We start from the raw sequence: 26,247 nt of genomic DNA, 5'->3' as shown, positions 1-26,247 counted from the left end.
TTATAAAACAGTTTTGTTTTGGGTTTTTTCTGTGTATTTAATAAATATGTGATGGAAAAACATTTTCCAGGAAGGAAACTTTCAGTAATAACAAGCCTGGGTTTAGGTTCTGTAATCGGTGTTCATTTTCTTTTCCTTGCTATGATATAAAACAAGAATTAATGATGGAGGAGGAAATGTAGGCCAGTAATCATTTTAAAAATGAGGCTGGGATGTTGCGGTCATCCATCAGCATTTTGATTTATGATCATTTCTTTTTAATGAAATGGCATGGGTCAACAGAGATTAAACACCCTTGCTACTGTATGCTTTCCGTTGAAAATGAAATCATTCATTCATTTATGGGCTCCCAGATCTTAACAGGAAAGTCATTTATGAAAGGAAAGTTCACCCAGGTGAAAGATAATCCTTTATTTTTTAGCGAATGTCATTGTCGAATCGATCCCATTTAATTTGTTTGCCCATTTTAAAGGGTTAATTGGCCCTGGGTAAAGTGATTTGACTGAATTAGCTGCAAAATATTCAGTATATTTTATTTGTAATTATTATGTTCTGTTGTTTTTTGGGGGGAAGCCATTGTGTAGATCAGTTGATGTTAATCTAATTAATTGCTAATCTGTGTCCACATTTACATTTTATTTTCTTCATCTTACATAATCAGCATTTTTTGTTTTTGTACATTTCACATTAAAAATAGATCAGCATTAATAAAAAGTACCTCCAAATCACCCGCAAGCACCATGGTTGTTTTACATCCTTATGTCCTTCATAAATGCCTGATTTCACTGTGTTTGCTTTGCTTTAGTTAGTTTTTCAATAGTCATTCATCTTCCCTGTGACTACTAATTTGTTTTGAGCCTTACCATCTTCCTTGGTGGCCATTTTGTTCCAATCCCATGGGATTTATTAGTATCTTTGCCCTCAAATCTTCTTAGCACAGTGATGGCTGAATCTTGAGAGAGAAGGTGTTCAGTTTAAGTATGTTGCTGTGAGTAAAGCCTGTAGCAAAGTCAAATCTTTGGCGGACAAGGGGAGAAGTTTAATGGTTTGGAATTATTTAAGTATACTGCAATAGTGATTGTGATATTTTTAAATGACCGCAAACAGCAGAGCTTTAAAAATTAAATGATATACTTAATATATAATTAAGTATTGTTTATATTTAGCTTCCAGTTGGATTAGCAGACTAGTCATGCGTAGAATTAGCTTTCTGTTAAAGTGCTACAGTAATAACCTAAAATAGATTCAACATTTAAAGTAGGTCCTTTTAGTGAGAAGTCACACCTGTTTATTTTTTGTTTAGTTTTTTTTATGCAGAGATTCAGACTTTATTCTGAGACTAGGACGTGAGACCCACTCAAGTCTTAACATTATTATTAAATACTCACCCTAAGTCAAGTCAATATGTATTTCTATAACACATTTAACACCAACAGAACTTGTGCCCAAGTGCTTTACAAAAAATACACAAGAGTACCCTAATGTTTTTCCTAATGACATCACAATCTCCTGAGACCGTTTATCTTCAGACACAAAATAAGATATTTTAGGTGAAATCCGAGAGCTCTTTTATCCTCCATGGACAGAAACAATCCAGAGACATTCCATGTCACTTTAGTACTGTAGTCATATGAAGCTACAAGAACAATTATGTTTGCCAAAAAACCTATAAAAACAACTTTGTCTTCAACTTTAGATTATGGTGTGCATTTTTATTATGTGCAATATGACACATATGGCTCCAATGACATCAGCTCATACTGCCCATAGTAAACACACTCTGAGGATGAGGGTCAGTAATTAATGACAGAATGTTCATTTTTGCATGAATTGTCCGTTTAAATATCTAAATGAGATGCTTGTGATCAATATATTTTTCTTTAAACTGAGAAATTTTATCATATTAGTTGGTTGTGTAAAGAAATAAAAAAAACTTGATAGTTCTCTGAAAAGAGTCTTCTGTGTCATTTAAACGAGTATTAACTAAATTCTCACACAAGGTTATTTTACCTTACATCAGTCAATGGGTGTTGTGCATAGATGGAGTTTCTGTGTTTCGACATTTGCACTACTCTGTGAAAACTGAACCAAAGTAGTTTTTTAATTTACTAGAACTTGATCTATGTTGAGCTGCTGTGACACTACATCTACATCGTAAAAAGCGCTATAGAAATAAGATGAAGGGAATTAAATTAATAGGAGTGTGGTATTGAACATGGAAAGCATGATTTGTTTTAAGTAGATCTTGGGGTAATTTCTTCTAGTATGACTTAATGACATGCATGCCAATTATTTTATGTGTAAATATGCTCATTTAATTGCTCATTTTCCAAAGAAGATGTTAAGGCCTTCTCTTTCCCAAAAAACTTTTGCAAATGGCAAAACATAAGCTATGTTTAAGGCTAGCCATCATGTGCATTTTGTCCTTTTTCTCATATTTTGGCCATTCATCTACTAATTCTAAGCAACATGTTTACATTTATTAATTTTGATTAATACAGCCATGTCACTCTTTTGCCCAAGACTGGTTGCACTTAGGATTGAGCCTGGTCATTAACTGGATGGGAAACAAACTAGAAAACTATGTTACTGTTGGAAGTTATGTTATTAAGGCCACCAGAAGGGTGAGATGTTAAATTAAGATCCTGAATTTTGTGGTCTGTAATAGCGCTGCACTATATTGGAAAAATCTGATATTGCATTGGAGTCTAACAGTATTCTGGTACAGAAATTGAATAATCACAATGCAAAAAACAGCTTTTCTTACTTTGTAATGTGCTTTGGGTGTTTGGGTGTTATAAATGCAGTTAAGTTTCTTGGGAATCAACTCCATGGTCTAGTTCAATTAAGGCAACCATGTACCTAGAATACTCCAACACGTTTTGTTGAGCTTCCTAATAAAGTTATGGCCTCAAATCCTGAATTGTATTTCAGACAAAGGAGACATCAAACCATGTACTGGTAATGCACCAGAGGCAGGGCTAGAAACCAGTGTATTGTGGACTGAAACTGTGAAGCAGTTTGTCTTAGGACATATTGCCTAAAGAAAAATGAAAATAAATCAAAGTAAAATAAATGTGTTTCATTTTGCAGAGAGTCAGCGAGAAGGTTGGAGGGGCAGAGGGAACTAAACTAGATGTAGACTTTACGGAAATGGAAAAGGTAAGTTTCCTTCAGTAAGGTTTTTGAAGAAACATAGCACTGAGATTGTTTGATATGATTGTCAAAAGTGTATGAAACTCAGCTTCTTTATAAAAAAATGTATGTGTAAATCTTTCCATTAATGGTGTGGTTTGTTAGGATATGAACTATATTTGGCTGTGATACTGTTACGATCCTTGATGGCAATTTGTCTAGGGTTAGAAAAGGAGTAACATAAAGATGACCAAAGAATAAACTGATGTTAAAGAATGGCAAGAGAAAACACCAAACAACAAATTAGCACCGCAAATTATTTATTGCTTCCACATTATTTAAAATATTTACAAACAATAAGAAAAAGTTGAAAAGAACCAAGACAAATAGGAGAGGGAACGCTCTGGTTACTAAAGTAACCTTCGTTCCCCGAGGAGGGGAAGGGAAATGCTATTAGTGGATTTGGATTATAAATCCACGAATGGGGATTTCGTTTCAGAAAGCCAATTGTCTGAAAGAGTATGAAACGGGCCAATGAAATGCCTATTAATTGGCAGCGTAAGCTTGCGCACCTGGAACTTATTGCCAATTATCTCCGCATATAAGCACAGGTGGAGCAAGCACACGCTATCCTTTTAAGTTGTAGAGACTGAACTAACAGCTAAGGAATAGTCATTATGGTGATGCTAAATAGCATTTCCGGGGTTACTTTAGTAACCAGAGCTATCCCCTTCAGATGGGGAACTCCAATGCTATTAGTGGATTTGGATTATAAATCCAAGAATGGAAGAAAGTATGGAAAATGCCATAATGACTGCACTTTACCTACACCTCCGATGAAAGGATAGCCAAGCAAGCGTGAGCGCTCCTGCATCCAGAGAGGCGCAGTCCTCCAACGGGGTTCCTGGCCCTTACTTATCCCAGTTCAACAGAAGTTTTACAGATTTAGATATATTTTTTGGGATGCCGCAAGCGTCTAGATAACTCTAGGAATAATACGACAGTACGTTGGGAAGTCCCGATAGGGAGGACGCTGCAGAGCCCAACTGCACCCAATGGGGGAGATATGTTGGCAAAAAATACATATGGACTAGCCCTGAAGGGGGAGTACGCATATAATAGGATGGTTAGCAGAGAGGGAAGACACGGGTCCGCCCGTGAGGGGGGACTGCACCGTGGCTGAATAAGCATATGGGATCGCCTAGTGGGGATCACGCATAGCGGGCACCTATACCCAAAACGCGGGCTGACCAGCAGCAGACCTACAGCATAGTGGGCCAGCAAGTGACTCCTCCGCTGAGTCAGTGGTGGGGTCCACGGAGGAATCTGCAGGGCTCACCTGACGGGGAACTTTACTGACAGATAAAAAGGCGCACGTATCTCCGTGTTAGGGAGAAGGGTGCAGCAAGCGTGTTTCAACACCTAACCAAATTGTTTCCTCAATCACCAAGGGTTACCTAATACCCTTGAGGAAACCGACCCTCTAATCGATATCAACGCGACCAGCAGAGCTGTCTTCAGGGAGAGAAATCTTAAAGATACGAGTCGAGGATCGAAGGGATCTGATGCAGGCTTGTGTGAACGAGGGCAAGATCCTGAGAGGGCATGAGAGGGGGGCGGGTGGATTAATTTGCCTAGCGCCTCTGAGGGACCGGATGATTATGCGTTCCCATGGTGCTGCCAGCTACCGCGTCATGACAGCGGAGATGGCAGCCACATAACCTTGAGTGTGGTGGGCGACAGCCTGCTCTCCAGCTTCTCTTGGCGTAAGAAAGCACAACGCTGATCTGGCAAATTTGGGGGGTCTTCTCAGCAAGAGACGCACCATTCAGTGAATAGACTCCACTTCAGGGCGCTGGAGGAGGGGGCTCTAGCCAGAGTGACGGTATTAACCACCGCAATCAGTAGGTTACCTAAGTCTTCCTCGCGTCTAAGGACCACCCGTGGAGGTTCCAAAGACCGGGGAGAGGGTGCCAGATGGTGCCTGTCCCTGAGAGAGTAGGTGCTCTCTCAAAGGGATCTGCCAGGGGAGGGCCATCGCGAGGAGGGAGAGCTCAGACATCCAGGTCTGGTTCGGCCAGAGGGGCACAACCAGCAACCTGTTTTTCGTCCTCCCTGACCTTGCACAGTAACTGCGCAAGCAGGCTCACTGGGGTAAACGCGTATTGCGCATGCCCCGAGGCCAGCTGAGAGCCAGTGCATCCGTGCCGAGAGAGCCCTCGGTCAGGGAAAAGAACAACTGGCAATGAGCGTTCTCGGGGGAAGCAAAAAGAATGATCTGGGCTTCCCCGAATCGTGCCCATATCAGCTGAACAGACTCGGGGTGGAGTCTCCATTCTCCAGGACGTAAGGCTGCCGTGAGAGCGCATCGGCTGCACGGTTGAGCTTTCCTGAAATGTGAATGGCGTGCAGCAATTTCAGCCGCTGATGACTCCGGAGGAGGAGACGGTGGTCAAGCTGAGACATACGGCGAGAGCAAATACCCCATGCGGTTGATATACGCCACCGCCGCCGTGCTGTACGTGCTGGAAGCATCTGTTGAATCAACAACATGACTGGACGCCTGTCCTAGAGGCCTTCCGGCCTGTAGGAACGAGGGGTCGTTCCAAGGGCTGAGGGCGCGGCGACACAGCGCAGTACAGAGACTCGGTGTGCGCGCGCGTGCCATTGACTCAAATGGAGTAATCCAAGAGGCATGAAGCAGCTACGGATGCCATATGCCCCAGGAGCCTCTAAAATAATTTCAGTGGGACCATTATTTTGCTATAGAGCTCTTTCAGACAGTTCAGTATCAGCTGAGCGCGCTCTCCGGAGATGCGCGCTGCCATGGTGACCGAGTCCAGCTCCAGCCCGAGAAAAGAGATCCTCTACACGGGGGTGAGTTTGCTCTTTTCTCGGTTGACCTGAAACCCCAACAGGTGGAGGTGCCGGAGCACCTTGTCTCTGTGCATAATCAATTGTTCTGAGAGTGGGCTAAAATCAGCCAGTGGTCGAGACAATTGAGTATGCGGATGCCCGCGAGCCGAAGGGGCGCTAAGGCACCCTCCGCGAGCTTGGTGACGACCCGCGGAGATAGAGAGAGCCCAAAGGGGAGGACTTTGTATTGCCAAGCTCGACCTTCAAGCGCAAACCACAGAACTGACTGTGGCGGAGAAGAGTGGAGACATGGAAATACTCGTCCTTCAGGTCTATTGCTGCAAACCAATCCAGAGGACGAACACACCGGAGGATGCGCTTCTGCGTGAGCATTCTGAACGGCAGCTTGTGCAGACAGCGGTTCAAAATGCGCAGAACTTCGGAGGCCGATTCGCAAACTGAATCACATAGCCGAGTCTGATTGTGCGTATGAGCCACCGCGAAGGGCTGGCCCGTGCTATCCAGGCAGGCAGAGCTCTCGCTAATGGACTCATCGCTACAATCGCTGACGTACCAACAGTGGGGCAGCGTGGAGTAGGTGTGCTGATCCGGGAAGTGTGAGGATCCCGCGGAAGAGCTGGAGGCGAGAGATTTGCTCTCACTCCGCACCCAAACTCTGGAGGGGAGGCTCGAGGGGTGGGCAAAAGGAGACCATCCTTCCAGCGCTCGTGAGCCACTAGCGGGCTTACGTCCCAACGATAGGTAAACATTACCCATCGCCTAGGTCTGCTCTCTCACCACCTTGAATTCCTGGGTGAATTCACAGACAGTGTCGCTGAACAGGCCAGCTTGGGATATGGGGGAGTCAAGAAAGCGGACTTTGTCGACTTTACGCATATCAGCCAAGTTTAGCCAGAGGTGGCGCTCCTGGACCACTAATGTGGACATCGTCCTCCCCAACGCACACGCAGCGGACTTAGTGGTCCGAAGAGCATAGTCGGATGCGGTGCGAAGCTCACAAGCCTGGGTTGCTTGGTAGCGCTGGTAGGTGACCATCGCGTGCAAGGTGGAAGCAACCTGGCCCGCAGCCATGTAAGCTCTAGCTCTGAGGGAGGCAGATAACTTACAGGCTTTGGACGGGAGACGAGGCGGACCCCGCCAAGAAGAGGCGCCACGCGGACAAAGATTGACCGCAATAGCATGCTCAACCTGAGAAATCGTCACATACCCCCAGGCCGCTCCACCGTCAAGAGTGGTGAGGGCGGAGGGACACGCAGCACGGGCAGAAAAAAGTGCTCTCCAAGACTGCGTGAGCCTACTGTGCACCTCCGGGAAGAAGGGGACGAGAGGCTTCGAAGGCTTCGCCCTCTGGTCCTCTACGTAGCACCCATCTAGTCGGTCCGGCCGCGGAGCTGGGGGATAAATCATCTCCAACCCACGGCCGAAGCAGCCCGGGAAAGCACGGCTAACATGTCCGTTTCAAGATCCGTTTTGACAGCTCTCACCTGCCCGGAGGGGGTGAGCGGGTCTGGATCATCATCGGACAATGAAAGCCCACCCTCCAATGCAGCGGTGGACGTCTGATCTCCGGTGTCATCGAGCGTAAGGGCTACCATCTGTTTAGACGGATCGCTTCCCCCGCCCGAAGATTGGATGGAGCGCTTGGAGGAGCGAGAGGTCCGCGAGCCCGTGGGCAGCGGATTATCTCCCGCTGAAACCCTCGGATCTGCCCGAGTGCCCACTGCAGAGCAGGGAACAGCTGGGGTGGTTCGCCCCTTTGCAAGGGCTAGCCGCGATTTTAATTGCGCAACAGTCATGGCATCACAATGACGACATGGACTGCCTGCAAACACCGCATTAACATGTAACGCAGTGATCGTGCCCATCATCAGGAGACAGGAAACCACCGCTTCCAGAAATGCACAGTCGGAGCGCCATCCTGAAAAGGACATGCTGCACGACTATGTTGCTCTTTTAGAAACTAACAACTTATAGGCACCGCTCTGGAGGACCGGACCCAAAGAAAGCCAGGCAAGGGAGAATCCCAGCTCGACCGTCTGCTGCAGTGTGTACCCACTCTGGACCGGGAGAATTTTCATTCGCTCGAATTGCTGTAGAAAGCAGGAGGAACCCTCATCGACTCAATCAGAAGGCTGTGAAGTCTCTGAAGCGAAAAGGATAGCGTGTGCTTGCTCCACCTGTGCTTATATGCAGAGATAATTGGCTACAAGTTCACAAGTTGGATTTATAATCCAAATCCACTAATAGCATTTCCGTTCCCCATCCGAAGGGGAACTGAAGTTTGTGCATGCAAATCAAAGAAATAAATATGACAAAAGCATTCCCTTAATCTTCTCCCCAATCCACTAAATAAGAAAATAACAATATTAAAACAGATACAATTACTTGAAAATCTGGAATCTGATTGTAAAAAAAAAAAAACAATTTTTTTAAATTTGAAAAAGTTGGATTACAGTTAGAAATTCATTTTAAATTTAAAAAAATATATACCTGTGGAAACGTAAGACTTCTGTGGCACTGTGCTTTTGTGGTTCAAGGTCACATTTGTGAAGCTTGATTCCAAAATAAAAATATATTATATATTTGTAGGCAACAATAGTACCACCAGAGCACTACAAATGATATATACACTTAGTGCAGTGGTGCATTTCTCTTTTTAGAGCACTTAACTTGACCTACAGTTAGTCGACTCCAAATAAATTATTTACTCACCCTCTTGATTCTCCAAAGTTTTCATTTATTTTTGGAACACACAAACAAAACAGTATTTTTGAGCTAATCTGAGAAATTTCTGTCCCTCTACTGAAGGTCTGTTCACCCAGAACTCTGTGTTTATTATTCAACAGCTCCATGACTTGAACTGATCTTGTCAGATAAGAGAAACCTATTAAATGTATGGATGCTGAAAATATTGATCCGCATATAAACCGAGTTTACATGTACAGTTGAAGACTGTTAGCCCCCCTGTTAACTGAATTAGCGCTCCTGTTTATTTTTTTCTCCAATTTCTGTTAAATAGAGGGAAGATTGTTTCAGCCGATTTCTAAGCATAATAGTTTTAAAAACCTATTTCTAAATAAGACTTTTTTATAGGAAAAAATATTATCAGATATACTTTGAAAATTTCCTTGCTCTGTTAAACATTATTTGGGAAAAATTTAAAAAGAAAAAAAAAATTAAAACGGGGCTAATTATTCTGACTTCAACTGTAAATAAGTTCCTTATCAATCGAATAGTATTATAAAATAACCCCGTTTACTATGCAGACATGGAGTGTCTCTGTAAAACATGTATACAAGTATGTATGTGTGTGATTGTGCATGTGTGGTTGTGTGTGCACATATGTGTTCATGTTCGTGCGGGTTTATGTATGTGTGTATGTTTGTATGCATGTACAGTTGAAGTCAGAATTATTAGCCCGCCATAGAATTTTTTTCTCTTTTTTTTTATATTTCCCAAATGATGTTTAACAGAGCGTGGAAATTTTCACAGTATGTCTGATAATATTTTGTCTTCTGGAGAAAGTCTTATTTGTTTAATTTTGGCTAGAATGAAAGTAGTTTTAAAGTTTTTAAAAACCATTTTAAGGACAAAAGGATTAGCCCCTTTAAACTATTTTTTTCGATAGTCTACAGAACAAACCACTGCTATACAATAACTTGAATAATTACCCTAACCTGCCTAGTTAACCTAATTTACCTAGTTAAATCTTTAAATGTCACTTTAAGCTGTATAGAAGTGTCTTGAAAAATATCTAGTAAAATATTATGTATTGTCATTATGGCAAAGATAAAATAAATCAGTCATTAGAAATGAGTTATTAAAACTATTATGTTTAGAAATGTGTTGAAAAAATCTTTCCTCTGTTACACAGAAAACAGGGAAATAAATAAATATGTACACAACCAGTCAAAGGTTTGGGGTCATTTTTTTTCCTTATTAATCATTTTATTTAATAATTTAAATAAAAGTATTGTTAGTTAAGGCAGCATTCATTAAAGGTAAAAAAAAAAAAAAAGTTAAATTGTTGAATACTTTCATTTATTAAATGTTTATTTATTACTTATTGTATGTAGTTTGAAATGACATTATTACTCCAGTCATTATTGCTTTTATTACAATTAACATTATTATTAATAATAATAATAATAATAATAATAAATATTACAGCGTTTTCTGAAGGATCATGTGACTCTGAAGACTGGAGTAATTTACATTCAAATTTAAATTTAGTCATTTAGCAGAGGATTTTATCCAAAGCGACTTACAAATTTTTGGGTACAGTTAGTGGTATATCCAGAGAGGCAATTGCAGATTAGGAAGTGAAGTGGAGACTAAATAGTTGAGTTTTTAGTCGTTTCTTGAAAATAGCGAGTGACTCTGCCGTTCTGATGCAGTTAGGGAGTTCATTCCACTAGCTGGGCAGATTGAGCGTGAACGAAAGTGATTTCTTCCCTCTTTGGGATGGAACCATGAGGCGACGTTCATTCACAGAACGCAAGTTTCTGGAGGGCACATAGATCTGCAGAAGTGAGAGCAGATAAGAAGGGGGGTAGCCAGAAATCGCTTTGTAGGCAAACATCAGAGCTTTGAATTTGATGCGAGCAGCAACTGGCAGCCAGTGCAAACGGACTAGTAGCGGAGTGACATGTGCTCGTTTAGGTTCATTGAAGACCACTCGTGCTACTGCGTTCTGGAGTAGCTGAAGAGGCTTGATAGAGTTAGCTGGAAGCCCAGCTAGTAGAGAGTTGCAGTAATCCAGTTTGGAGAGAACAAGAGCTTAAACAAGGAGTTGAGCTGCATGTTCAGATAAGAAGGGTCGGATCTTTCTGATGTTATAGAGTGCGAATCTGCACGATCGAGCAGTTCTAGAAATGTGGTCAGAGAAGTTTAGTTGGTCATCAATCGTTACTCCAAGGCTTTTCACCATTTTGGATGCAGTAATGGTTGCCCCATCCATCTGGATTGAAAAGTTATGGTGTAGAGTCGGGTTGGCAGAAACTACATGCATTTCTGTTTTTGCGAGGTTCAGCTGAAGATGATGATCTTTCATCCAGTGTGAAATGTCCAACAGGCAGGCTGAGATGCAAGCTGGAACCGAGGGATCGTCAGGATGAAAAGAGAGGTATAGCTGGGTATCATCAGCATAGCAGTGGTAGGAGAATCCATGTTTCTGGATAACTGGTCCTAGAGATGACGTGTAGATGGAGAAGAGAAGTGGCCCAAGAACAGAGCCTTGAGGTACCCCAGTGTTTAGATGCTGTAGGTTGGACACCTCTCCCCTCCAAGACACCCTGAATGACCTGTCAGAGAGGTAAGATCTGAACCATTGTATAACAGTGCCCGCAACGCCCAGTGACTCAAGCGTAGATAGCAGGATCTGGTGGTTGACAGTGTCAAAAGCAGCTGACAAGTCCAGCAAGATGAGGACTGATGATTGAGTGATTGAGTCTGCTTTAGCCAGTCTGAGATCCTTCACGACTGAGAGCAGGGCAGTCTCAGTTGAGTGGCCTTTCTTAAAGCCTGATTGCTTGTTGTCCATGAGATTGTTTTGAGTAAGAAAGTCCAGGACTTGATTGAACACTACTTTCTCCAGAATCTTGGCCATGAATGGAAGCAGGGATACTGGTCTGTAGTTTTCAAGTAGCGTATGGTCCAGGTTGAGTTTTTTTAGCAGTGGGGTTACCCTAGCCTGCTGAAATGAAGTGGGGAATAAACCAGAGTCAAGAGATGTGTTAATTATGTGAGTCAGTGTTGGTATGACTGCAGGAGAGATGGCTTGCAAGAGACGAGAGGGAATGGGATCGAGTGGACAGGTGGTTGCATGGCTAGATAGCACGAGTTTGGACACCTCAGACTCAGAGAGCTGAGAAAAAGAGGTAAGTGTGTGTGGTGTTGGTGGTGTATCTTGCGTGTTTGTTGTAGGTGCAGCAAATTGAGCACTGATTTTGCAGTTTTGGTGCAAAAGAATGTAGCAAAGTCATCAGTAGTAAGTGTGGAGGATGCGGGTGGAGGAGGAGGATAGAGGAGGGAGGAAAATGAAGCTGAAAATTCATCTTTAAAATTACTTGACTAAATTATCAAATGATAAGCTACTTTTGAACAGTTATTTTTTAGTGCAATAACATTTCACAATTGTACAATTTGTACTGTGTTTTTGAAGGTATAAATGCAGTCTTGGTCAGCAGGAGAAGCTTATTTTAAAACATTTAATAATTATACTGACCCCAAAGTTTTAACCAGTAGTGTATGTACAGTATTTGTGCATGTGGATGTGTGTGTGTTCTGGAGATGAACCAATTTCTTAGGGGTGTGGAACAACATAAGGGTATTTAAATGATTATCATTGTGTCAAATACTGCTTTTGCTGTATGGGAAATTAATTATTCCTCACTGTATTATAAATGTTTAATTTTTTTCCTTCTTTTTCTTTACTGTATTATAGAAGGTTGACACGACCTCGAGGGCAGTATTAGACATTTTGACGAAGACAACGGAGTACCTTCAGCCAAATCCAGGTAATGGAGGTTGTTTTTTTATAGCATATCAGTAATTTAGTAAAAAAAACATGTCATTTAATACATGGTTGTGTCTTATTTGTGCTGTTTATGTAGCAACTCGTGCCAAGATGAGCATGATGAGCTCCATGTCTAAAATTCGTGGAGGAGATAAAGGTCCTGGCTACACACAGACTGAAACAACCCTGGGAGAGGCCATGCAAAAGGCTGGCAGGGAACTTGGCGAGGAATCCTGCTTTGGTAATGCATACTTGGTAGAAAAATGCAAATTATCAGCAATAGTTAGGTCATTTTGCCTCTACAATTTTATCAACAAGCTCATGGTTACATGATTGAATAGCTTAAGTTAAAGATTAAAATATAAACAATTCATCATCTTTCTGCTTTCATGTAAAAAGCAAAAATCCACAGCTATTTGAATTCATTAGTATCAATAATAGAAACTTGGTAGTATTTAGATGTGTCACAGATTTAACACACCGACAAATCAACATTTCAAACTGCAAGCATAGTTTAACACAAAGCACAACCAAAATGACCAAATAAAGATGTTTCCATATGAGAAGATCATTTGATTTTAAACAGACACATTTCAAAGAAATGATTGGTCAATGACGCATCTGTTGGGTAAAACTATGAGGAACAATTTAGCTTTGCAAGTTCACTGTGGCTTTATCTGTTCTGTCATTACACACGTACACATTTTACACGGAAAAGTATATTATTTATCTGTGCATAATGCTTGCAATTAGTTAAATCGAGTTCAACTGGTAATCAAATATTAAATTATATATTAAATTAAATATATGGCCATTCTTTTTGAATGTATTTTTTTAAATGACTAATCGTATCCAAAACAACAGTCTGCATTCACATAATAAACATTCACAGTACATGCATATATATTATGTATGTAATCATACTATTTCTGAAATACGCATATATGGTTGTACGTGTTTGTTTGTATTCCTATGCATATACATATACTAAATATATGCATACATAAATAGAAATTTACATTTTAATCATTTGACAGTACTACTATTGCATGATTGTGAGGCAAATACTAATCACTGTTGGTTGATTAGAGCACTTTTTTATATTGTTATTAAAGGTAAAAAAAAAGAAATATTATATATATTTATATATATATATATATATATATATATATATATATATATATATATATATATATATATATATATATATATATATATATATATTATACACACACACACACCAAGGTGATTTCAATTGCAGCCTTTTTCCTAAAACGCTCTTTAGCTACCTATTTAAACCCTACGTTTATGAATACCCTGATGTTTGTATTAAGAAATCTGTGTGTAACAGTTTTGCCTCTGAAAGTAAAACATGTATTGTACTCTTGTGTCTCACAGGGGTGGCTCTGATTGATGTTGGAGAAGCCATGCGAGAGCTTGGTGAAGTAAAAGATGCTTTAGACATGGAGGTCAAACAAAACTTTATTGATCCCTTGCAGAATATTCATGATAAAGACTTAAAGGAAATCCAGGTGAGACATGAAAACTCTTTAAAAGCAATAGTTTTGTCATTAAATACAGTCATCCTGTAAGACTCTTTTATTTAAAAAAAAAATCTTGTTTTGGGACCTCTGGGGGTAAAATTGTAGTTGCTTTTCTTTTGCATAGTGGAATTTCATTGTAGAATAGAAATTACAAAATAGAAAAAATACAAATAAAAAAAAATTGTAAAAAAGTATATTGTTCTGGAAACACATAATCCAGACCTATTTAAATGCTCTGAAATAGTTCTGAGCTGCATTTTAATTCAATTAGTGTCACAGCCTAGCATTAATCATGGCATTTAGTGACTTGCCATTACAACTCATATAAATAGCTCCAGTGCCAATGTTCTGTTTCAGTTTTCACATTTAAATGTGGATTGTTTTTGTGAAGTTGTTGGACTGGGTGTGGGAGAAAACAATATACAGAACGTCACACCCAGCAAAGTGCTTCATCCCATTATGCACATCAGCAAAAAGACCCATTTAATCCCAAGGTTAATTAGGGCTGTATTGGGTTTTATATTTTTAGCCTTTCAACCACAATAATACCATCATTTCTGTGTTATTTGTTCCGTATATACACTCTAATTTCTATAGTAGCTCAAGATGAAGTAATTCAACTTTTGAAAAGGAGTCTCAAAGTGAACATTTTTGAATATTGTACCTTCTCTCAGCTAAACTACACAAGTGTACTTTTCACAAAAAAAACTAGCATGTCATAAACAACCATATTACATTTAGTGTATACTCTTGTGCTAGTTTTTGTGTGCATGCATGTTCATGGATCTGCATGAACGAGGTTCAGTTTGGCAATGTTACTGCTTGTAAAAGTAAAAGAACAGTATTCCCCATAAACAACCATGAATCATTATTTCATGATATTGGTTCAAGGTCTAATTTATTCCGTAATGAATTAAGAACTTTATAAATGAATCATCATTCGGATTCAAAAATAAATCTTTAATTTAAATTTTTTTTTTAATTAATTGCAGTAATTAACAATTCAGAGACTCTAGTAAATAACTTTTATAAAAACAAATTTCTTTGCCTATTCAGAATTGTAGGACAAGCATAATTTATACTTAAACATTTAAAATTTGCTTGTGAATCTTAGATTAGTGGCATGATTATTTAGCCCAATTTTGAAAGTTCACAGTCCCAGCCATTTAAAGAGTTTGTTCATTCAAAAGTAAAAATCATGCTAATTACTCACCCTCATGTCAATCCAAATGAAGAGATTTTAGGTGGAGCTCCCTCATCTTCTGTCAACAGCAAGGTCCCTAAATTGTCCAGAAAGGTAACTTCGATGAATGAAATTCAGCTACAAGAATAAACATAAAAAAAATACATTTATTCAACCTTATCATCAATGTTTGTTTATTGTACACATATATCACCCAAATCCCCCAGTGTCTGTCTACAGCTTCTGCTTTTTGAAACAAAGCATCTGAGTTAATACATCAGTGGCACGACCAAGCACAGTATGTGATCGTGCAACCTTTACCATCACTGAGGAGAAGAAACAGTTGATTAAAGTCAATTTTCTTTATGTGCGCACAAAAGTATTCTTGTAGCTTGAAAATGGGAGCTAAAATCTGCAGGACACCGGCCCTCCAGGAACAAGTTTGGTGACCACTTCTATAAAGGATGAGGGAGCTCTCAGATTACACCTGAAGTGTCTTAATTTGTATTCAGAAAATGAATAAATATCTCAGGCCGTTTGGAACAACATGAGGGTGAGTTCTGTTAAACTAACGCTTTAATGGAGGCACTGCATTAGAATTAACATTGGTGTGACGGAATGTCACTAGAGGTCAGTAACTGAACAGCAACATTTTCATTTTCCATGTTTCATGACAGCATCACCTGAAGAAGCTGGAGGGGCGACGATTGGACTTTGACTATAAGAAGAAAAGGCAAGGAAAAGTCACAGAGGATGAGATCAAACAGGCCCTGGAGAAGTTTGACGACTCCAAGGAGATTGCCGAACAAAGCATGTTTAATCTTCTGGAGAACGATGTAAGATCTGTGACCTGTCCTGTGCCTGCCCTTGCTCACCATCCATTTCATGCTTCTGTAGACTCTGATTGTACTTTATCTGTGCTTTTTGTGTTATATGCTGTATCCAGTGAGTCTTTCTTTCCTCTTATCTCACAGGTTTCACCCCTTTTCCATTAATCACTGCATCTCATCCAATGGCTATGTTTACATGGTTGGCAGTGTGATTGCTGCCAATACTCAAAGTAATGATTAAGATGTTAACATGACACGGGCAAACCTTTTCAGTGCCGTTTACATGATTCCTGCTATTATTAGGATCATTTGTTAAGAGTTATGATGTTTTTGCTTTAAAATAGGCTCCAAGTGCTCCTGGCGTACATGGACCTGTTGGCCAGTCCTAGGGTACACGGTCTCCCTCTTTTCCTAGAAGCCACACTTCTGGGAAGCTCAGAAATCTGAGATTATGCATATAACATTACATAACATGGGCATCATGTGTTTTATTGGTGATCGGAAATGCCAAGGTGGTATATTTCTGAACATCTAAGAGCATGATGCCAAGAAGTGTGGCTTCTTCTGATCCAGCATGTTTTCGACCCATGCATGAGCGTTTAGTCAGATGAAAAATGCAGTGCTTTACATATTTTACTGTGACTTATGATAACTCCAAACATGAACTTCATCATAACCACAGTATTGTTTACATGAACTCGCTTGCAGTACTTCATGGTACTGTCGTAATTACATTGTGAGGGTGCATGTAAATGTAGCCATTGTTTGCTAGTCTTGAACTTCATATGTGATCATCGAGGCGTTATTTGTGTTCATGTGTTACAGTTATTAATGTTCTAACTGTGTTTCACCAGATTGAGCAAGTGAGTCAGCTTTCTGCTCTGGTCCAAGCTCAAGTCAACTACCATAGACAGGCGGCAGAGATTCTTCAGCAGCTGTCCAGCAAGATCGAGGACAGGTCTGGATCCTAAAACAAACCATAGAGTTAAAAGTTCTAATCTTTAGTAAACAATTTATAAAGGGATTATTCACCCAAAAATGAAAATGTACTCACCCTCATGGGAGGATAACCGGTTTCAAGGAAAAATCTTTGGAAAATTTTGTTATACCATCTAAAGGTTTGTTTGTTTTTTAACGTGTTGTCAAATGCTTGCACCTACATCCAAGCATGCTATGGACCTGAAAACAGTGGCTTATTTATATCCAATGAAAAGAAAGATATCCAAAGATGTCTTTTAAAGTTGTAAAGGAACCTGTGTTTCTAAAACTAATGAAGACAGCAAAAGACAATGATTTACTTTATATAGCTTGACTTGTTTATTGTTTCTTCAAATAAATGTATTGGGTTCAATGGGTGGAAAAGTAAAAATTTTTGCAGAGATATTAAAAAACATCAAATTTTAGAGCACTAATCACAACTGTAAAAAACTGTGATAATTTTATCCAAGGTTATCATGCCATCAGAAACCGGCCCATGCCAACCATCAAGTTGTTCCAACCCTTTAGAACTTTCTTTCTTTCTTCTGCTGACAAAAAAAGAACTTTCCAGAAGCATGCTGTAAGAGAAATAAGAAACGTTTTTAAGATTTGGAACAAGTAAAGGGGGAGTAAATAATGATGGAATTTCCACATTTTGGGTGAATTATCCACTTGAGCAAAAAATGATTTATGATCATTTGCTAGCAGTCAGTTTTGTGTTTGTGCCCCTCAAAACTCTTGAAGCCAATTAGCACTCATTCCAAGTCTTCTGAATATAATTAAAATAATATTCAGTAGTTTTCCAGTGCTGGGTTCCAGCTGGGAGGGCATTCGCTACATAAAGCATATGCTGGATAAGTTGGAGGTTCAATCCACTGTGGCAACCCCTGATAAATAAAGGGACTATGCTAAAGGAAAATGAATGCACGAATGAAAGAATAATTTATTTTCTTTTTGGCTTAGTCTCTTTATTAATCTGTGGTTGCCACAGCGGAATGAACCACCAACTTATCCAGCATTTGTTTCACGCAGCGGATGCCCTTTCAGCTGCAACCCATCACTGGGAAACACCCATACACTCTCATTCACACACATACACTATGGACAGTTTAGTTTACCCAATTTACTTATAGTGCATGTGTTTGGACTTGTGGGGGACACCAGAGCACTCTGAGGAAACCCACGCAAACACTGAGAGAACATGCAAACTCCACACAGAAATGCCAACTAACACAGCCGAGGCTCGAACAGCGACATTCTTGCTGTGAGGCGAAATTGCTACCCACTGCCTCACCACACCGCCTGAATGAATAATATTCAAAAAAATGAATAGTCAATACCTGCTCGCTCTATTATGCATATTTCTTATACAGGGGGGAACGGAAGTGCTATGTGGAAACTTCCACTATGGGGTTTTCGTCAGAAACCAATCATCTGAAACAGTAAAAAATCGCCAGCTGTGGGCCAGTGCTCATATCAGCTGAACAGACTCGGGGTGGAGTCGACATTCTCCCGGGGCAAGGAGCTGCCATGAGAGCCCATCGGCTGCACGGTTGAGCTCGCCGAGAATGTGAACAGCAGGCAGTGACTTCAGCTGCGTATGACTTCAGATGCGTATGTTTCGCCAACTGTATCGCAGAGCCGAGTCTGATCGTACAGATGAGCCATTGCAATGGGCTGGTCCACGGTGAGGCAGCGTGGAGTGGGTGGGCTCGCCTAGCACAGGGGTCCCATGGGATAGAGAGAGACTTGCTCTCGTCTCGCACTCAAATTCCGGATGGAGGGGTTGAAAGAGGGAGAGAAAGGAGACCGTTCTCTCGCCCTCTGTGAGCCATTGGCAAAATGCACCGATCCTGCATAAGTCCCAGACTGGCAGTGTTCGGGCTGTTACATCCATGGAAGGGGAAAAATGCTTTTTCTTTGAGGATTTGATGGCTTTTTTTTATTTTATTTTTTGTCCGTTAAGTGAAGAGCCCCGCCCTCCAGCGGGGAAAGAGCAAATTCCCTCCTCTCCAGATGGCCTGTCTCAGGGATGCTTCGCGGTTCATTTACCAAACTTGGGGCTGGGGGGCTGGTTGCCTGCGAGCCGCTTGGCCTGAGGCATAGGCGGGGTGGTTGAGAAAAAAGCTATAGGCGAGCGCCCTCAGCGAAAAGCAGTGGATGTGGATGGCTCGGTGGGAGGGAGTAGTCTTACGATCCCGCCGATAGATTATATACCCATCGCTTCTGACTGCTCCTTCACCGGTGTGAATTCCTGGTCGAGATCCCCGACGGTGTCACCAAACAGGCCAGCCTGGGATATGGGTGAGTTAAGAGAGCAAACTTTGTCAACATCACACACATCACCAGGTTTAGCCTGAGGTGGCGTTCCTGGCCATTAATGTGACCATCGTCCTTCCCAGGGTGCGGCACTCATCCCCTGTCCTGGGTCGCAACCATCCTCGCGCAGCTGGGCCAGCGCCTGCGCTTGGTTGCACTGGTAGGTGGCAATAGTGTGCAAGGTGAGGGTGAAGGCGCACGCAGCACATTGTGTAAGCCTACTGTGTGCATCCCGGAAGAAGGGTTTCCACACCCCTCTAGTCGGTCTGGCCGCGGGGCTGGGGAATAAACCATCTCCAAAGCCACAGCCGAAACAGCCTGGGGAAGCACGGCTACAAAGTCTGCATCTAGATTTGACACCGCGCTCATCAACCCGGAAGGAGAAGCGGACTCAAATCCTCATCAGATATTGACAACCCACCCTCCAGGGATGGTGAGGATGGAAGCGCATGCAGATCGGCCAGAAAAAAAGTGCCCTCAAAACTGCGTGAGCTTACTGTGCATTTCCGGGAAGAAAGGGACGGAAAGCTTTGAAGGTCTTTCCTCCTTATATCCTCCACATAACACCCATCTAGTCGGTCCGGCCGCAGGGCTGGAAGATAAACCATCACCAGGCCAACGGCCTAAGCAGCTTGGGAAAGCATGGCCATCATATCTGCTTTTTAGATACCAACGCTGTGCTCTCCAACCCGGAGGGAGGGAGCGAGCGGGTTCGCATCCTCATCAGACAATGACAGCCCATCCTCAGATGCAGCGATGGACATATGATCCTCAGTGTCATCAAGTGAGAGAGCGACCATCTGAAGACAGGGCACTTCTCTTCACCTGAAGCTTGGATGGAGCGCGTGGAGGAGCGAGAGGTCTGCAGCCTGAAGGAGGCGAATTTACTCCCACTGTAATCCTCAGATCTGCCAACCGCAGTGTGGGGGGAAACTGGGGTGGGCCTCTCTTTTGCAAGATCTTAACTGTGCAACATACATGACATCACAGTGACGGCATGCACTGCCCGCGAGCACTACATTAACATGCTGGACCCCCAGACATGAAACGCTATGCTTTGCCCATCATCCGGGGATAGGAAACCACCGCATCCAGAAACGCACGGTCGGAGCGATGTCTTGAAAAAGACGTGCTGCAAAACCGTGCTGCTCTTTTAGAAAAGCTTTTTTCCTATACACAAACCACTCTTGGAGGACCGGACCCAAAGAACGCCAGGCAAGGGAGAGAAACCCAGCTCGACTGTCTGCCACTGCGTATACACGCTCTGGACCGGGAGGAGCTGCTTCTCGATCTCTCCTGTAGACACAGGATGGAGATAACCTCAAAGACTCTCTCAGAAGCTTGTGAAATGCTCTGAAAGCAAAAAAAGGATGTCCAGCATTGCACTAGCCGCGTCTTTATATTATGACTGATTGTCATTAACGCCAGCTGTGCAGGCTGACGCCGCCAACTGGCATTTCATTGGCCTGATTTTTTATTTATTTATTTTTTTTTTTACTCTTTCAGATGATTGGTTTCTGACAAAAACTTCATAGTGGAAGTTTCCACATAGCATTGAAGTTCCCCATTCGAAGGGGAAAGTGTTGTTACTTTGCTGCAGTTGATTTTTCTTCTTTTTAGCTCAATACCAAGATGCAATTTAACAATAAAGCAGCTCTACAAACAGCAATGGTTTAGTTTTACAGACTTTTAAATAAGTCTATGTAAGCAACTTTCATGAATATGACTCCAAAACATATTACTGGTCTGCATTATTTTCAGTTTAGACCTCTAAAACAAGCAGTATAGTCTAAGACTATCCCTAATCTTTGTCTGAAAACCCAGAGGGAATGATGCCCTCACCTTGCTTCATTTAGTTCAAGCAGCTTATCTCATAAATTATATATTCAGCAACTGACTGCTAATGCTCTAACATTCACCTTTATCTTTGTTTTATAAAATCTCGAAGTCACTTTGGAAAATGTAATCAAATGTATTTTTTTAACATTGGGTAACGGAATTATCAATCACACATCAACCTCTTTTGCTGAGAAAATCTGAGAATCCTGGCATTTTTGTATGACACGGGAGGAGTTTTTTTTACCCCGCCTGCACTTGACTCTTGCGGCTGTGTTGCATCACATCAGTGTCACATTTTGAGAATGTTGAGTGAAGTTAAAAGTAGTTCCTATTGTATAGCAACAGGGAATGATTTGACTGTAAAATACCCAAAATCTTACTTTGCATTTAGCTTTAATCAGTAATTTTTTTATGTATTTTAGTGACATTTACAAAATAAATATGAAAGCGCTTACAGTAAAATGGAAATATTACCTTTAACACTCAAATGAAGATATTCCTAGTGAAATTTACCCAAAGCTCAGACCATTTAAAACCAGTGTTGGGGTCATGTGAGTTACATTATAATATTACTTTTCTAAGTAACGAGTAAAGTAACAAAATAAAAAGTGATAATATTTGAGTTAATACTTTGAAAATGTAATGCAAGTTACTTTTTAGTTTAATTATTATTATTTTCTTTATAAATTCCTAAATTAAAATGAAAGTAGTCACAATGAATCACAGTCAATGAAAGAATGTTTTTAATATTTTGAACACATGGAAGAAAAAGAAAATGGGATTGTCTCAATGCTAGGGATGTAACGGTATCAGAATTTCACGGTACGGTAATACCTCGGTATGAATGTCACGGTACGGTATTTATTGAATCATTTACAGGAAAAAACAAAACTTGTGAAAATACTCCAAAAAAGTGCCAAAAGTGTCAATGACATACAAATTAGCCATCTATCTGTAAGCTTTGAAACAGGAACTTCAATTTTAAAAACAAAAAATTATTAAACCATGTAAAAAAATAAAGTTTCAATTTAGTATTGTTGAAAACTCATCACATTCAACATTTAACCACACTCAGCCCATCTACCCAGATGAGAGCTCTGCTAGTCGGACTTCTCATCAAGCATCTCCCGCTGGATCTAATCTCACTATATTTATTAAACGTGATATTTCATTCATCTTGTTGTCTTTATCTAACGACATATTCCCTGACTTTGGGCATTGGAATCTATTACTTGTTCTCAGGTAACGTGTTTTGGCTGAGCGCAAAGATAAGTTAATGATTAATGGAAGCTCGTCCATTCTGTATATTGACTGATCACTTGCCTTTATTTCCTATAATGTATAAACTTATTGTATGTTATACTTTTAAAATGGCCATTATCGATTCTTAAAACTGATACTCAGCAAAAGAGAGGCTGTGTTTCGTATTTTCACTGAAATTGAAAGGAGGAAGTGTTGTTATCGGCTCCGTTTTGTTATAAATATGCACACAGTGAAGATGACGCTCATCTTATGCAGCACGACGCCTCAACATGTCTGCTGTCTAAGTTGCTAATATTAAAATGAAAATAGGCAGTTCCTTAAATCATGTTTACATTTTATTGTTGAGAAAGTGAAACAACGAAGCCAGGGTGATGTGAATGAAGTTATAAAGTACACTGTTCCCTTTGAAGATTTACCCGTGTCCTCGGTATAATCTGCTTTTCCATATCAAACTGAGACGAAGAGACTGCAGCCTTGATCAAACTTGCGAAGTGTGAACTTACACGGAGATAATGCAGGACTGAACTGTGCGTGTTAGGCTACTTAATATTCAGGAAAAGCCCCAATCAGAGAGGCGAATGTCTGCAGCCCCGCTTCCGTTTTCAGATGTACATGACAGTTTATAAGTATCACACACCAGACGCGCTCATTCGAATGATATTTAACATGAATCTAATCAGATGGCGCTCTGTGGCGCGGCTGAAAAATGAACTGCGTCCTGAGCCGTCGCCGGGCGCCGCCGACTTGCGGCGCCGGTGTGTGTATCCTGATAGAAACCTATGTTTAGAATTCTAAAATACATGGCGCTGCGTGGCACTGCGCGGCGCGCCGCCGAGCGCCGCTTCTGGTGTGCGACCTGCTTTAGAGTTTTCCAGCTCTTTTCATCCCCGCTTCTAGCAGCACACTCCATTTCCGCATTACTGGATCTGTAGCGACAACAGACCGCAAGGGATGATGGTCAAGCATGGGCTGATGGCAATTGTAGTTTTCGCTACCTCCCGTTCGCTTCATTCGCCTGAGCAAATTTTCTCAGAAGACCTATAGTTTTACCGAGTCATGCGACTTCGGTAATATTGAAAAAAAATAATATTGCGGTATGACGGTATTTACAATACCGTTACATCCCTACTCAATGCACAGTGATTTTACCTAAGACAAATAGTGCAAGTATCAAACACATTGCTTTAAACTTACAGAAATCTGTTTATACACCATGTAGAGTTCTGAGAAGTTCTCAGATATCATTATCCTAAAATATTTGTTTTAATGTTTTTTTTTTTTTAAGTTTTATAAACTAATTTTGAGAGGAGCAGGTGATATGATGGATCACGGCTGGCTTCTCATCCGTAATCAGTAATAATTCAATCAGATTGATAGTAATGCAGCTAGTGACTTGGTAGTCCATAGTCTACAGAACAAACCATCGTTATACAATAACCTTAAATAATTACCCTAACCTTCCTAGTTAACCTAATTAACCTAGTTAAGTCTTAAAATGTCACTTTAAGCTGTACAGAAGTGTCTTGAAAAATATCTAGTAAAATATTATTTACTGTCATCATGGCAAATATAAAATAAATCAGTTATTAGAAAATGAGTAATTATAACTATTATGTTTAGAAATGTGTTGGAAAACATTTCTCTCCATTAAACAGAAATTGGGGAAAAAAATAAACAGGGGTCTAATAATTCAGGGGGGCTAATAATTCTGACTTCAACTGTATATATTAAAGTTAACTAAATCCTTTTATTAATCCAAAATTCTTAAATGCAAGAAATTTTGATTCAGTTACTAATCACTGTTTAACTTGTTAAATGATGTAATCCACTAACATAGTTTAACAAAAACAAAGTTGACATTTTCCACCATTTTGTGCTTTAGTTCACGATTCAAACCTCCAACCAGACATTGCATTATGTCTAATCTATTATTTCATGTGTTGTCATCATTTTTGTTTTTGTTCAAAAGGTGAATGGACAACTGACTGAAATTTCACAACAGACTTGACAAATAGTTAATCTACTATTGGTCTATTACATTTTGTATTTCATTTTGTAATTGATGACAGAAAAAAAAATGTTGTGCCTTAGTGCCTTCAAGCGTTTCCTGCCAGAGTAATTGAAATCACTTGGAGCAAGTCACATGCTTTCTTTATCAGTGCTTTACAGATTGTTCTGCCTTTTTATAAACGATGTAACAGAGTTAGCCAAAATGTAGGGACAGACACAAAATGTATTTTGATTTATTGAATTTACAATGATACAAAAAATATTTTTCATGCAAATGTTTAAATTGTTTTAAAATGTTCTCCCAATTCTAGAATTATAATATTATTAAATAAATAATTAAATGTGTTTCACTAAATTATGAGAACTTCTCCTTCTCTTCTTTTCACAGAATAAGAGAGGCATCTTGTAAGCCAAAAAGAGAGTATGTGCCCAAACCTCGCACCTCTTTGGATTTCAGTGAGAATCACAATGGGAGTATTGGCCACAGTGGTCCTTCTCGGTCACCAGGTAAAGTAATACTATTAATAATTTGAATTTATAAACCTGAGGGTTTTTTTTGTGTGTGTGTGTGTGTGTTTATGCTAAAGAATGTATCTCGTTTGTTTCAGCTCCAATGGACCAGCCTTGCTGTCGGGCACTTTATGATTTTGACCCAGAAAATGAGGGTGAGCTTGGCTTCAAGGAAGGTGACATCATCACCCTAACCAGCAAGATTGACGACAACTGGTATGAAGGAATGGTGAACGGGCAATCTGGCTTCTTCCCCGTCAACTACGTGGATATCCTGGTAGCTTTGCCTCATTAAGTTTCCTGCATGCACCTAACCGTGACCTGACCAATCAAACCAGTTCTTCAACGAGAGCAAAAGTCACCAAAACAAACAGCACAAAATGCTCTGTTATGGTTATTTGCGCATAGAAAATAAGCAGTTATGAGTGCCCTTTCACAAAATACTGTTCCTGACTGGGAATGCCACTATTTTGTTGTATTATTAATTTATTCAATGTATTTTATCTTCTCTTTTTTGAGGTTGATCAGACCTCTGCATTGCCTGCTGCTATGCCTCCTGTATGTTCAGACGTTGTGTGTGTTTTATTCTTTTTTGCCTGTTCCTATTCGCAACAGCAAATCATGATTGGTCTCTTTATCACACCGTTTGAAAAAAGAAAATGTGTAAAATAAAATGTCTCTCATTTATTTTGGTATTATCTAGCGTAATGTATAAGTGAATGATGATGGCAGACAAACATTGAGAGTTGTTTCCTTTCTTCATTACTTTGAAATTGCAATAACTACACAACCAATATCCGTTCACACCTTTAATGGTCATAGAGTGAAATGTTCCACTGTTCGTTTAATGTCCTGCAACTGGTTTTAGCCTTTAAGTGGTGTTAGATTTGACTATTTAAATAGATAAATATTTATCAACAAAGAAAAAAAAAAAAAAAAAAACAAAGATGAGGAAAGTTCTGTGACTCATTTATTTGTTGTGTTACAGTGTATTTTCAGTCACGTAAGATTCTGTATGGCCTATAAATAGCATGGGCCTTTTTCAGCTTTCCATATCACATTCCATAGATGTTAAGCTGGTCACCTAAACACAACCCAAGAACCATTTTATGAAACATTGTATGCGTGTGTACATATATATGAATATAATAATGCCTGAGTGTGGTGATTTCTGAACCCATGAAACTGTGCTTATATTTATTTTATGTTTTTCTTTTCTTGCTTTAGTAATGAAGTGTGTAA

General features: G+C 40.4%; 1 protein-coding gene across 1 annotated transcript in view; it reads left to right on the top strand.

The window, feature by feature from the left end:
- The window catches only part of sh3gl2a (SH3 domain containing GRB2 like 2a, endophilin A1), a 43,317-nt gene extending 17,389 nt beyond the window's left edge, over positions 1 to 25,928 (top strand). Inside the window, 8 exon segments of the mRNA NM_201116.1 lie at positions 3,094 to 3,162; positions 12,458 to 12,530; positions 12,627 to 12,770; positions 13,928 to 14,061; positions 15,934 to 16,092; positions 16,941 to 17,044; positions 24,884 to 25,002; positions 25,104 to 25,928. Coding sequence (NP_957410.1) covers positions 3,094 to 3,162; positions 12,458 to 12,530; positions 12,627 to 12,770; positions 13,928 to 14,061; positions 15,934 to 16,092; positions 16,941 to 17,044; positions 24,884 to 25,002; positions 25,104 to 25,300 — 999 coding nt within the window. The 3' untranslated portion in view covers positions 25,301 to 25,928.
- Positions 25,929 to 26,247: the final 319 nt, after the last annotated feature.

Source organism: Danio rerio, chromosome 1 (assembly GCF_049306965.1).
Source record: "Danio rerio strain Tuebingen ecotype United States chromosome 1, GRCz12tu, whole genome shotgun sequence".
In the NCBI taxonomy this organism is placed as follows: domain Eukaryota; kingdom Metazoa; phylum Chordata; class Actinopteri; order Cypriniformes; family Danionidae; genus Danio; species Danio rerio.
Note: the sequence above shows the minus strand (reverse complement) of the source record. Positions and strands in the feature narration are given on the sequence as shown.